The following is a 14,289-nucleotide window of genomic DNA, read 5'->3' as shown; positions in this document are numbered from 1 at the left end:
TTATTTTTATATAAATTATATTTTTATATTATTATACTAATAATAAATTTTTATAAAATAAATTCATTATCATGTTTTAATTGTACTTCACAATTACCTTCCTCCATAGGTAAAGAAGCACAATTATCATTAAAATATATACTTTATTCAAATTTTGACATTCCACCAGTTAAAATGTTATGTTCATATGAAGAAAATGAAAATTTTAAATATTTGATTCCAATTGATACTTGTGATGATGATGATGAATGTGTTAAAATTGTAAGTAAATCAGAAAATATAAAATTTACAATGCGAGGATGTCGAAAGAAGATATTTAGAAAAAAATCTATAACCAAAAAATTTTCACAAAATTATATCAAAGATAAAAATTGTCAGGCAAATGGTAATCCAATTATTTGTGGATGTTTTAAAGATAGATGTAATTCAATAAACTCTTCATTAACCAATAATATATATTTAATTTTTTTTAGTACTATTTTAATAATAATTTTTGTAAATACTTTATATTTATAAAACATTAATTTTTTTTTGAAAATAATAAATATTTATAAATTATTAATATTTTATATATCATTAGATCATCGCATGATAAATATTAATTTATAAAAACCTTTTAAAACATTGAATATATTAAAATAGAAGGTGTCCTTAAAATATGTTAAATTTTTATATATTTACCAGACTACTTTTTGGTAAAGGCAAATTTTAATATTTTTTCTTAAAATTAAACTTTTAATATAATTTTTTTTTCCATCAAAAATGGTATGTTTGTTTTTTTCTTTAATTAAATTATAATAAATATTTAGTTTGGTTTTATTCATGAATCAATTCGTCAGTTAATGTTCCGAAGATATGGTGAAGAATTTTGGGCAAGTGTACTTGCCAGAGCAGGTTTTGAAAGTGGTAAAGAAAATATTGTTAATCATTATTATCCAGATTCTGATACATATTCATTAGTTGATAGTGTTGCTGCATTATCTAAGATGTCCCGTGAACAGGTATGGGAAATGTATGGAGCTTTTCTTATTGAATATACTATGGAAATTGGTTGGGATGAGTTATTAAGAACTTTATCACCTGACTTAAAAGGTTTCCTTGACAATTTAGATTCTCTTCATTATTTTATTGATCATGTTGTTTATAAAGCTAATCTTCGTGGTCCTTCATTTAGATGTGAACAAAATGATGATGGAACAATAACATTACATTATTTTACTGGTCGTCCTGGTTTATATCCAATTGTTAAAGGAGTACTAAGAGAAGTTGCTAGACGTATTTATTTAAGTGAAATATCAATATCAATATCTGGAAGAACACAAAGAAGTGTTCAACTGTCAACAGGTGAACGTGTTGAGGAACATGTTATAATGGTTATAAAAGAATCATCTTCAAAAGGTTCAAGTGAAGGTAATATAGCAACATTAAATGAAACAAATTCAGATAGTACTAGTTCCATCATATCTTCATCTGATTTAAAATTTAATCTTGAAAATTGTATTTTAAGAGTATCACATAATGATTTTTTAACAGCATTTCCGTATCATTTTATTGTTGATCGTGATTGTAAACTTGTTCAAGCAGGAAAAGATTTATATAAACATATTTTACCTGAACTTCTTGAACCTGGTACACCAATTATACGAATTTTTGAAATAACTAGACCACAAATACCATTAGATTTTGATAATATTTGTAATTTTATTAATGCTGTATTTGTTTTACAAGTAAAATTACCACCAAGTAATCTTCAAAAAATGAATAATAATAGAATATTAAATGAAGTTGATGGAAATACCATGATGGAAGGTAATCCTAATCAACAATTAAAATTAAAAGGACAAATGATATTATTAGAATCAAAAGCTCATGTCATATACCTTTGTTCACCATATGTAACATCTATACCAGAACTTTTACAATTTGGTATGAGATTAAGTGCCATGCCTTTACATGATGCCACAAGAGATTTAATATTACTTAATCAACAAAGATTAAGTGATGTTGAGGTTAATTTACAATTAGAAGCTAATAATGAACAATTAGAACAAATGGCTAGAGATTTAGAGATGGAAAAAGGTAAAACAGATGCATTGTTAAAGGAAATGCTTCCAGCTACTGTTGCTCAACAATTAATATTAGGAAAAAGTGTTGATGCTAAAGAATATGAAGAGGCAACTGTCATGTTTTGTGATGTACCAAATTTTTATAATATTGTTTTACATTGCCAACCAAAAGATGTTGTTCATTTATTAAATGAATTATTTACTAAATTTGATAGACTTGTTGTTTATCATAATGTTTATAAAGTTGAGACTGTTGGTGATTCATACATGACAGTAGGTGGTATTCCAGAAGTAACTGAAAATCATTGTGAATTAATATGTCATGTAGCATTAGGAATGTTATGGGAAGGTAGAACTGTTGAAGATCCTGTATTAAAAAAACCATTACAAATTCGGGCAGGAATTCATTCTGGACCAATTGTTGCTGGTGTAGTTGGTGCAAAAATGCCAAGATATTGTTTATTTGGTGATACTGTAAATACAGCCAGTAGAATGGAAAGTCACAGTCCAACAGCTAGAATTCATTGTAGTAACAGTGCATATGAAGCAGCAAATAAATGTGGACGATTTGATTTTGAAAAAAGAGGTACTGTTTTTATAAAAGGAAAAGGAAATATGGAAACATATTATTTAAAAAAAAGTTTTAAAAAAAGTATATGGGAAATTATACAAAGAGATAGAGATGAAAATATTAATTCAATAGATGGTTATAAAGAATTAGAAGAAGCATGTGATCTTGATACTGAAGTTACCATAAATGAAGGCTTAAAAGCACAATCAAAAACATGTACAATATCTTAAACATTAAAACATTTTTATTTGTATAAACAAATTTTTTTTTTTGGCTATATAATTTTAAATTAATTGAATATTTTTTAAATCAGTTTAGCTTTTATTAATGATAAAATAATTTGTTTTTTTTATGCGCTATTTAAAAATATTGTAATAATTGAAATATTTACTAAAAATAAAAATTTTATTCATTTAAACAAAATATTTATTATAAATGGTTATATAAAATAAATACCAAATATTTATTTTTATTTTTTAAGATATTTTGTAAATTTTAACATTAAAAAAAATTATTTATCATATAAACAACTTTGAAAAACATAAAGTTTTTTTTAAATAATTAAAATTTACAATGATAAGATTTTGTTTAAATTCCATGAATATATTAACATTGATTTAATATATACAAATACACTTTTAATCATTTTTTTATTTATTACTTTAGTAAGGTTTTTTGAATGTTTATATAATAATTTAAAAAAAATCATTATTTATACAATTATATATATCAAATAATTATTTTTTTTAAACTTAAATTATTCTGAATAAATCTACAAAATTTTTTTATAAAAATTTACATTAAATATTAACTAATATCAGTTGCTATAAATAAAGATTTATATTTTATGTTAGCAGATTGATTATTAAATTAAAATGAAATTGAAGCTAATTATTACTCTAACTTTTATTATTCCTATAATAATATCAATTGATAAATGTGTTGATTTAAATAGTAACTGTTTTCTAATGAAACATTTATGTACTAATACAACTTATATAAATATTATGAAAGAACAATGCCCTCGTACATGTGGAGTATGTACTTCTTCAGGAACTAGTAATAATGTTATTATAATTACATTAGGTAATAAAAATCCAATATCAAAAGGAACATGTGGTAATATGAATTGTCCACGTTACTATATTTGTGTTGAAAACAAATGTGTTCTTAAAAGTCAACCACCAAGACGTGCAACTTTAAAACCTGTAGCTAAAACTACCACCAAATCTAAATGTATAAATTTATCTATTATATGTTCTAAAGTATCTCCAAATCAATGTAATACAAAAAAACTTATTAACATATATGCTATTAAATGCCCCAAAACTTGTGGGGTTTGTAAAATTTAAGATATTTATCTTTTAAAAAGTTTTTATTCTTGTCAATTTTTAACTAAAACATTCATTTTTAAAAGTTAAATATTATAACTTTACTGAAATGTTCAATTTATTTTATTTGAACATTTCATTTTGCTATCCAGTTTTTTTTTAAAAAAAAACAAAAAAGCTTCATTTTTATTTAATTAATTTTTGACATTAATAAATTAGAATTTTTAATAAATAAATTACTTTTTTAAAAATATTCCAATCTCCCTATTATTAATAAAAAAAATTTTTTTATTTAAATTAACAAAAAAAAATATAACGGCATTTATTTTTCTTTCATCTAACATGTTAATAACAAAAAAAAAATAATTTCTGGAGTTGATATAATCAAGTTTCGTTATATTTTAACATCTTTTTTGGGCATATTTTTTTTATATAATTTTGATTATTCCTATCAGAAGGGAACATTTTTAAATTGATAAAAAAAATGACAAATGTTCTTATCTAAAATTACATAATTTTTGGTCTTCTCTCAAAATTTATTTATTTATTTTATTAATGTACAATTTGATTTTGTTATTTGTTAACTGATGTTCATTTTTATTAAATGGTATTTGAAAATTTATCAAAATATATTAATTCATTTGATATATTTTTTTAGTTTAATTAAAATAAAAATAATTATAATAGTTAATTATAAATATTATTTAATTGGTGTTATAAAAATAAATTTCAATTATTTTTAATATTTATATGGTATAGAAAACTAAATTGTTTTTAAAAATTTATTGGTATTTATTTGTTAATTTTTATCATAATAATAAGTAAATATGCTACATAAATATATTATTTTTAATTTTTAAAACAATGAAAGATTATATACTTGAACTTTTAATAAGTACTAAAAGTACTAAATGTAAACTAATTTTGATATACTTATCAATAATAATTTATTATATTAATGATTATCTAAAGTTTGTTTTTTTAATTTAAGAATATTAAATGACATTTATAGTAAAGAAAAATTTTGAAATCTTGTATAAAAGATAATTATATGTTTTTGTTTATCTAGCTTATTAATTATTTAAATTTTTTTTAATAATCTTGTTTTTAAAGCTTAGATTTATTATCATGCTTATTTATTTTCTCTTTATGTATATTATTACTGGATTACCATAAAATTTGCCATTTAAAATAACGGGATTTACGATATTTACGATATTTAGTATGTTTTCTTGTTATTATTTTATTTAATAATGCTTCATTATTTTTGATTTTTTTAATGTTATTTTTAATATCAATAAACTCGTTTTTTTGTGTAAAAGTATATTATTTAAGAAAATGTCAATTTCTAATATTATTTAAAAATAATTATGAGTATTTATTTTTTGTTATTAACTAATTTTATGATATGGAGTATAACATTGGCTCAATGGCCTTCTTGGGATCCAGAAATTGTTGTTATTAACAAACCTACTGTTACAGAAAATAATGGTGTTTATAAGAGAATTAGATATGGATATTATACATTTCCTTCTAATACACAACCAAATACATGGAATCCGTCACCTCCAAGTCCACCTCCATCTCCATGGCCACCATATCCTCCACCAAGGCCTTCAACATGGCCTCCGTCATGGTACTCCTCCTGGTCTTCCAACCCATCATCCAATTGGCAGTAATATTAATTGTTATCAAATATAATAAACAATTTAAATAACTTCTTAGTCTCAGTAAAACAAACATATCAACCTTGAAAAAAGTAGTAAGCTAACAAAAATATGAAAAATCCCAAAAGGATAACAATAAAAAGTAAGCAGAAATTAAAAAGAACTAATATTTAATATATTTTAAATTTATTAAAAATAATAAACATAATACATCAAAAAGAATACTTTTACCTAAATTCAATTATATTTAAACATAATAGTTTTCAATAAAAAAAAAAGGTGAAAATTTAGAAATATTAATAATTCAAGGTTTATTATAAATTAACCTTACAATTAATAGTACTTTAATAGTAATAATAATAAAAAATAATTATTTTTAATAATGTTATTGATTAAAGCTAGTATCTGTTTATGAATAATAATTTTATATGATTACATAAATTGTATTCTTTTGACATTTCAAGTGGATGATTTTATGCACTTCAAAATAAATATAAATTAATAGTTTGAGGATATAAAAGAGTTAAAATTCAGTTAAGTTACATTATTAAAAAAAATTTATTTTGGTTATAAAAAGTTTATTTTCTTATCAGAATAAATATGAAAACTTTGTCATATTTTTGTTTTATTGTCATTTTAAATTTAAATTTTATCTATGGAGTTCAAAATACTGAGATAGGACAATGTTTAAAAACTATGAATACTGCCAAAGTTAAGACAGAAAAAGTAGCCATTTGTCTTCAGTTATGTATGAATTATAGAGAAGCCTTAAGCAAGAAACTAGTAATTAAAACATTAAAAGATAGTTGTAATCTTGTTTTAGATAAAAAGAATAATTTAATACCATATAAAAAAAATTTTAATGAAAGTAAGTTTTAATTATCTTTTTTTTTTTATTAATATTTTAATTATAAATATTTATTTTTAGATATTTTAAAAGATTCACCAACATTAGATTCATGTTTTGAGGAGTATCCTGGAAAAGTATTGATAGGTGTTGTAGATCAATTAATAAAAGATATCACCAGTAAAGAACAATGTAAACAAATATGTTTTGATACAAAACTTTTAGGAGATCTTGAATGTAAAGCTGCTATGTATTACACCAAAGACCAAACATGTGTATTGTCATCTGAAACCAAAACTACAATGCCTGAATTATTTACATCTGATGTTGATTCTACATATTTAGAAAATAAATGTCTTAAAAAAATTATAAATACAAATAATAACATTAAATCTAAAGAAATATCTACAGTACCTGAAAGTAATAAAGATATTCTTTTAAATGTTATTACATCTACCATAACATCTCCAATCCAAATAACATCTATAAATCCTAAAATTAAAGAAAATGTTTCAAATAAAGATAAAGTCCCTCAACAACAGGAACTTAGTGGTTATGATTCATCGGACCCAACAATAACAGGAAATGAAGTAAAAAATATATTATCAACACCATCCAAAAATATTCCTGTAATTGACAGTAGAGTAATAGATTCATATAATCCATCTTTAGCTACAACATCAAAACCAGAAATGAGTGTAAATTTAAATGAAAAAAAAATTTTAGAAAATTATATTTTACCAGAATTAACAACTATGAAACCTTCTTTAGGTGTTGATGACTATAATTTACCACTACCAAGTACCGTAAAACCATTTATGGGTGTTTCTGAAAACCAAAAAATTATTAGTAACAATGTTCCAGACATTGGATATAGAAAAATGTATAGACTAAGAGATGAAGTTCTTTCTCTTGCTGGGACATCAGATGGTTGTTTTGTATCAATTTCACCAAGGATATTATCTCCTGATGTAATAGTTAAGTCAAGTTCAATAAAACAATGTCTTGAAATGTGTAAATTATGTAAGGATTGTATTAATGGAAAAGATAAATGTCAAATGATATCTTTTTCTCTTAAAACAAATCATTGTGCCTTATCAGCAAAAATTAATGGACATGTTATTGATAAACCTAATATAAATGTTGCTTTGTTGCACTTTAAGATATCAAATTGTCCTCAAATAAAAAATTAAGGCAAAAATTGTAAGTAGTAAAATATAAATTTTAAATTTACTCTTGTATTTTGTAAAACTTTTTTTTCTATATTAAAATGAGTAAAAAATTTTAATTAAATTTTCTTTTATAAAAAACGGTATTGAAATTTTTAAAGAAATTTTAAATTAACTTTTTAAATGAGATCTAATAGGTGATCAATTACAGTCAAAATGATTTCTATTTTGTTCATATGATTATTTGATATACATTTGATACTCACAGCCGGGAGCTATTCTTGTAAATTTTTTTTTATAATTATAAAAAAATATTTAATATACTTATATAAAAATTATAATGGTACATCATAACATTGTAATATCTGTAAATTTTTTTTTTTTACATTCAATAAGTTGTCAGTAATAGATAAAATATTTTTTTTACTAATCTTCACTTTCTTCCAAATCCTCTTGCTCCTTGATTTAATAGTTTTAATTTTAAACTATTATTTCTTTTATTTCCTAATAAAGATCTTTTTGTAGTTTCTGATTCAAATGGTTCACTAGTTACTTCATTCTCTTCAAATTCACCTTCAAATTTATTAGTTTCTCCAGTATTTTTTACTAAAAACTCGGAAATCGGAAAATTGTCATTATTTTTGGAGTCATAATAATATTGATAAGCAATTGGTAAATTAAAATTTGAAGAATAATATTTCATTAAATATCTTTTATAAGCACCTTAAATTTTAATTTTAAAAAAAGTTTGGTAAAAAAAGCAAACATACCATCATCATCATTAAAAAATCTGGCACTATAACATTTAACAGGACAAGGTATAATGATTCCGAGAATAAGTAAAAAAACCAATAATTTTATGTTACAAGATATCACCATACCTAAAAAAAAAACTTTAATTTAAGTAATAACTAATTTGAAATTTTTATATATATATATATATATATATATATATTTGTATAAGAATAAAATATATTCATTAAATAAGGAAATAAATATTCTTTAAAATTATTAATTTTATATCATTTAAAGAAAAGCAAAACGTTAGAAAAATTATTAATTTTATAGGCGTGGTGGTTTTTGATTAATTCATTACTTCTCTAACAATTATCATGGGATATATGAATAGGATTATATTTAACATAAGCAAAAAGATAACAATAATATAATTTTTTAATAAAAATATCTACCATAACTTTCTTTTTAAATTTTTTTGTTGTCTTTTTAATAACGTCATTTTATTGTTATAATATAAATAATGATACATAGATTATTTAAAGAAACAATATTTTAAAATTATGCCAAAAAATAAAAAAAAAATGATAAAAGATCTTTTAAAAAAAAATGATAAAATAAAAGTAGCTTTAAATTTAGAATAATTGAAATTGATAGTGAATAAGATGATAATTTTTTTTAATATATATTTAACAATAAACAATTAATCAAGTTAAAAGGTATTTATATTCATCAATTGACATGGAAACAAATAGAAATTAATAATGAAATTTTTATTAAAAGAATAAAAGTTAAAATAATATAAGGTAAATGTTATCTTTAAATTTTATAATTTTGTATTTTAGTAAATAAATAAAAAAAAAAAGTAAAATATGACAAATAAATGAATAATTATTATCCAATTATAATAAAATGTGACAGAAGTCTTACGTAAAACATTATAAATTAATGTAACTAGAGATAATTTTGTTTATATTTATTTTAAATAGTTTATATATCTTTTTATGTTATAAAAATGAAATTTAAGTTAATGTAATATTAATTTTCGTTTAATGATGTAATAAAATGATTATTTAATATTACCTTATGCAAGAAATAATATTGTTTTCTTTTTTTTAACAAATAGTTTGTTTTCAGTTTATTTTTAAAGTATTATATTTCTAATAATAATTTCCCATCAATTTTTTTCACCATGTAATATTATTTTCTGAATTGTTATATTTTAAAATATTTAATAACTTTATTTGTCTTGAAATAACTTTTAAATGAAGATAAATGAAATTTATACATTTTATATGAAAATCTTTTATATTTAAATGTTAACCCAATCAATGTAGTGTAAGAGAGCATTTTATTTGATAGTTGGTTAAAAGTAATATCACTACATTGCCTTTGATGATCACATACCAGCTCATTTTGAATGAATAATGAAAAGTATTTTCCAAATAACCTGAGGCTTCTAGATTTTTTAAAATAAATTTTTTTTAATTGAAGAAATTAATTAACATTTTTTAAAATTTTCTTTTAATTAAAAATTTTTAGTAATTACATACAAATTATAATATTAAACAATCTTAATTATATAAATTTTCTTAGAATTACTATTTGTAAACAATATAATAAATTTTTACATAATTAATATCTATTTCAAAAGTGTTATATAATTTATTTAACAAACGATTCTTTTTATAGTATCAAAAGAATATTTTACTTTAATGTATTAAAGTGCATTAATATTATATATTATTTAAATAAAAAAAAAATAATAAGATTTTAATTAATTGAAAATATTAATTTAATGAAATAATAAAAATATATTAATTAACATTTTCTATATGATATAAAAATTATATTATTATATTTATTGTTAAATGAATTTGTACAATAATTTAGAGATATAAATATATTTTTGAAAAAAATTAAAAAAACAAAGTTTACTTTATTTAATTTTTTTTTTCAAGTTTATACAATATACATATATATTTTAAAGTGTTAATAAAGTAATTTGAATAACTTTCCAACAAAATCTCGATATATCAATTATCTCAAGAACATTTGTAAAGCTTTCGGTCAATACTAAAAAAAAGACAGTATAAATAAACTAATCATTAAATATTTCTCTAAATTTGAATTTTTGAAAATCATTAAGTGAATCACACTCTTCAAGTGTTACCTCATCAGAAACTCCAGATGTGGGAACAGTTATACATTTATCTTTTTTCTTATGTCTTATTTGTTTAGTTTCTTTTATATATTCCCATAAACCATTAACTGTTCCCATCTTACAACGTTCAGCTTGAACTTTATCTCTATGAAGTCCAATACACCATTCACCCTGACTAAATTGACCTTCAACATTTATTCTAAGAAGTTGATTACCACCATAACCATGACATCCAGATGCAGACATTATTGAACCAGGTGTACCAACATCAAGACATCTTCCCGTTTTAGCATTTTTAGCTTCACCCCAAACATCATTAGGTGGAAGAAGTGGAAAATCTTCAGTTACATCATAAGCAATATTTTCCATATACCAATGAAAATCTTTACATTGTAATCTTTCTCTTAATGCAATTTGTTCTGTAAGATCACCTGGATCTCTATTTTGGGCTGATGGTTCCCGTATCATATAATATTTTTCATAATCACCCATCCATGTACGAATGACACGAAGCATATTTGTTGAAATAACAGGTTTACCAGTTAATTTACCAAAATTATAAGGCATATGACTTCTGTAGACATGACCAACATGACTACATGGAACAATTAAAATACCCCCACCACATTGCCATATTTTAAATGATAATTCATATTGTTCACCACCCCAAATTTGAAGTCCTGGATCATAATAACCCAATTCAGCAAACCATGATTTATCTATAGCAAAAAGACCTCCAGCATGTGTTGGTGAACGAAATGGTTCAGAATTGTATTTTCTTCTACGAAGTTCTTTACCAGAAAGAGCTTTTTCTTTATATAATAAACCCCATTCAAATATTCCTCTAAAATGTGCATCAGGAGATCCATAAACACTTTTATATTCCCATGTATTCATATCAATACCATCAATAACAGGAACAGTCATAACTTTTCTATTATATTTTATTGGAGCAAGAAGTGGAGGAAGCCAATTAATATTAACTTCACAATGAGCATCTAAAAATACTACTACTTTACCTTTTGCTGCTTTAGCACCAACTGTTCTTGTTCTAATAAGACCTTCTCTTTCAGCATTACGTATTAATTTAACTTTACCATTAAATTGTTTAATATACTCCTCCAATCGGCTTTTTAAATGTTCTTTGTCAGAAAAATCATCAACCATAATAATTTCTTCCAATAAATATGATGGTGTACGAAGGATAACAGAATGAACAGTACGTAATAATGGTGACCAACCTTCATTATGAAAAGCAATAACAACAGATGTTGTTGGAAGATCTTCAGGATAACTCCAATGTTTACATTCTTCCATTCTTATATCTGGTATAGTACGATTCATTGAAATTAAATCACTAACATATGTATTAAAACCATAATCATGCATAGCTTGTCTTGATTTATCATTACTTGCTATATGTAATGGTCTTCCCATTTCTCCTGGACCACCATTATCTATTTGTTGTGGTGGTTCAAAATTTCCATTAATACCTGCTGTATAAAAAGTATTTGGATCACTATCACCTGGTAAATTTTCATAAGATGTCTCTTCTCGATTTCCTCGTGTTAATGAATTTTGTAAATTTCTTTTATATAAATTACTATTATTATTATCATCATCATTAGATCCAGTAAATAAATATAGTATACATAAAATGAGAGCTATTAATAATAACAATGTTGGTTTATGACTTAATGCTTGTTTTATTAGAAACTTATATTTTCTAGCTGTTTTACTACCCATTATTATATAAAATAACCTAAAAAATATATATATTTATTAAAATATTTAATATTAAAAGAAAAATAATTTAGTTTATTTTAAATTTTTAATAAATTAGTACTATTTAGTTAACTTGAAATCATATAACTTGACACGTGTAACACTGTAACAATTAATATAAAATTGTCTATTATTAAAATATTTAGTTATGTGGTATGAAAAGTAAACAAAAAAAAGGAACGATATACCAAGTTAATAATTTAAAAATTAAAAAATAAATATAACTTTATTTATTTATTTATTTATTTAATTTTCCTTTAATTAAAGTTATTTTAATATAAATAAATTATAATATTTTTAAGGTCAAGGAATAAAATTTAAATTATTGATATTATTTTTTTATATAATTATTATTTAACAGTTAATATTATTAAAATGTCTTTAAAATAATTATATATAATAATAGGAGAAAAATTTTATTATTATATATTTAAATAAGATAAATGTAACAAAAAAAAAACTTATAAATATTTTAATATTATTTGGCTTTGTTATTAAATATCAATTACATGATTGTAATATTTTTTTTTAAATTGATTATTAATGCTTATATATTTTGAAATATAAATATTTGATAAAAATCAAATAGAAATGTTATATTCTTATAAAAATAACATTTAAAATTATATTTATGTTACAATGAATTTGTATAAAATAAAGGTAACAAGATATTATATATATATATATATTTTTTTTTTGTATAATTTTCACAAAAAAATAATTATATTCTTGTTGAAATGTAAATAAGATATATTATATTGATACATTTTTTGCATTTATTTATTATAAAAAAATCCAAAATATTTTGATATATAAGGTAATATTTATTTAATTTTGAAGTCATTAATAATAAATATTCATTATTACAATGATTACTTTGTAAAAATATTTTTTTTGTTTTTGTTTAACTTAACGATTGAGCAATATTGAATTTATTTTTAAAAAAAAAACAAACAGATGTGTATGATATAATGGTAAGAAAAAAAAACATGAAGTATGCTATTAATTAAATATATAATCTTGGATAACAAGATCAAGTTATTAGGTATGTACTTATTAAACAAAAGAAAGATTATGTTGATATGATAGTTAAGTGGTTTTATTAAGTATCTACTATGAATTTATTTATCTCTGTAAATGTGATTGTTTAAATTGAAATAATATGTATAAGAATGAGAAGATTACTTGAGAAGTGTCAGTTTGTTAAATTATTACATAACCTATTGAATATCAATTTTTTTTTCAATTACTTTTTAATAAATTAATTATTTTCTTTAAAATTATATTGTTTTGAAGATGATATATATTAAAATATATATATATGAATAATAATATATCTATTACATTTTTAATGATTGAGAAAAAGATTATATACTAAAAACTTTTTAAATATTGTGTAAAATGTTTATCTATTTTCTAGTTTAAATGATGTAAGATTAAAATTAAACTTTAAAATTAAATTATAAACATTTATGGTAATTGATTTTAAAAAATATTCAACAAATGCCTTGTTAGAAAAGATGGTGATTAGGCATTTAATTAAAGAAGATAGTTCAAGTATCTTTAAATAAGTTTTATCTATTTCTTCTTTTGTTTTGTATTTGTAGTAATGGAAAAAATTTGTATATATCTGATTATCCAATTAAATAATAGATAATTGTTTATTATATTACTTAAAATCAGAATTTTTAGTATCACTTACATATAACGAAGATAATTCTCTTTCTCTGTTATATTGTTATGGTGGTTAAAACAATTGTCTAGTAATTAAATTTTATAACTTTCATTATTTGAATAAGGATCATGCTTTTAAATTATGTTAATGGTATATAGAAATATAAATATTTTTATATCTCAGTTTAAAAAAAAAAATACATATATATATATATATATTTAGAAAATGAGATAGAGATATAAAGAAGTAATAATATAATTTACTACTTCTTTCCATTTA

At 21.4% G+C, this 14,289-nt stretch overlaps 6 protein-coding genes across 6 annotated transcripts; 4 read left to right on the top strand and 2 right to left on the bottom strand.

The window, feature by feature from the left end:
- Positions 1-174: 174 nt before the first annotated feature.
- Positions 175-2,867, top strand: SRAE_2000349200 (Adenylyl cyclase class-3/4/guanylyl cyclase domain and Heme-NO binding domain and Haem NO binding associated domain and NO signalling/Golgi transport ligand-binding domain-containing protein; the record flags this gene model as incomplete). Its single annotated transcript, XM_024654690.1, has 2 exons — positions 175-261; positions 810-2,867. The coding sequence occupies 2 exons, from the start codon at positions 175-177 to the stop codon at positions 2,865-2,867; spliced, it is 2,145 nt and encodes a 714-aa protein (XP_024508037.1).
- A 777-nt stretch (positions 2,868-3,644) lies between these two features.
- On the top strand, positions 3,645-3,989 carry SRAE_2000349100 (ShKT domain-containing protein; the record flags this gene model as incomplete). The annotated part of the gene is made up of 1 exon (XM_024654689.1): positions 3,645-3,989. The coding sequence occupies one exon, from the start codon at positions 3,645-3,647 to the stop codon at positions 3,987-3,989; it is 345 nt and encodes a 114-aa protein (XP_024508036.1).
- A 1,382-nt stretch (positions 3,990-5,371) lies between these two features.
- Positions 5,372-5,647, top strand: SRAE_2000349000 (Hypothetical protein; the record flags this gene model as incomplete). The annotated part of the gene is made up of 1 exon (XM_024654688.1): positions 5,372-5,647. One exon carries the CDS (start codon positions 5,372-5,374, stop codon positions 5,645-5,647), a length of 276 nt encoding a protein of 91 aa, XP_024508035.1.
- A 684-nt stretch (positions 5,648-6,331) lies between these two features.
- SRAE_2000348900 (PAN-1 domain and Apple-like domain-containing protein) lies at positions 6,332-7,675 on the top strand (the record flags this gene model as incomplete). Its single annotated transcript, XM_024654687.1, has 2 exons — positions 6,332-6,503; positions 6,564-7,675. The coding sequence occupies 2 exons, from the start codon at positions 6,332-6,334 to the stop codon at positions 7,673-7,675; spliced, it is 1,284 nt and encodes a 427-aa protein (XP_024508034.1).
- A 409-nt stretch (positions 7,676-8,084) lies between these two features.
- Positions 8,085-8,530, bottom strand: SRAE_2000348800 (Hypothetical protein; the record flags this gene model as incomplete). Its single annotated transcript, XM_024654686.1, has 2 exons — positions 8,085-8,374; positions 8,422-8,530. 2 exons carry the CDS (start codon positions 8,528-8,530, stop codon positions 8,085-8,087), a joined length of 399 nt encoding a protein of 132 aa, XP_024508033.1.
- Positions 8,531-10,487: 1,957 nt separating this feature from the next.
- SRAE_2000348700 (N-acetylgalactosaminyltransferase 7) lies at positions 10,488-12,296 on the bottom strand (the record flags this gene model as incomplete). Its single annotated transcript, XM_024654685.1, has 1 exon — positions 10,488-12,296. One exon carries the CDS (start codon positions 12,294-12,296, stop codon positions 10,488-10,490), a length of 1,809 nt encoding a protein of 602 aa, XP_024508032.1.
- Positions 12,297-14,289: the final 1,993 nt, after the last annotated feature.

The sequence above is a fragment of the Strongyloides ratti genome, assembly GCF_001040885.1.
Source record: "Strongyloides ratti genome assembly S_ratti_ED321, chromosome : 2".
Taxonomy (NCBI): Eukaryota; Metazoa; Nematoda; class Chromadorea; order Rhabditida; family Strongyloididae; genus Strongyloides; species Strongyloides ratti.
The sequence above is the reverse complement of the archived record's forward strand: the minus strand, read 5'-3'. Positions and strand labels throughout refer to the sequence as shown.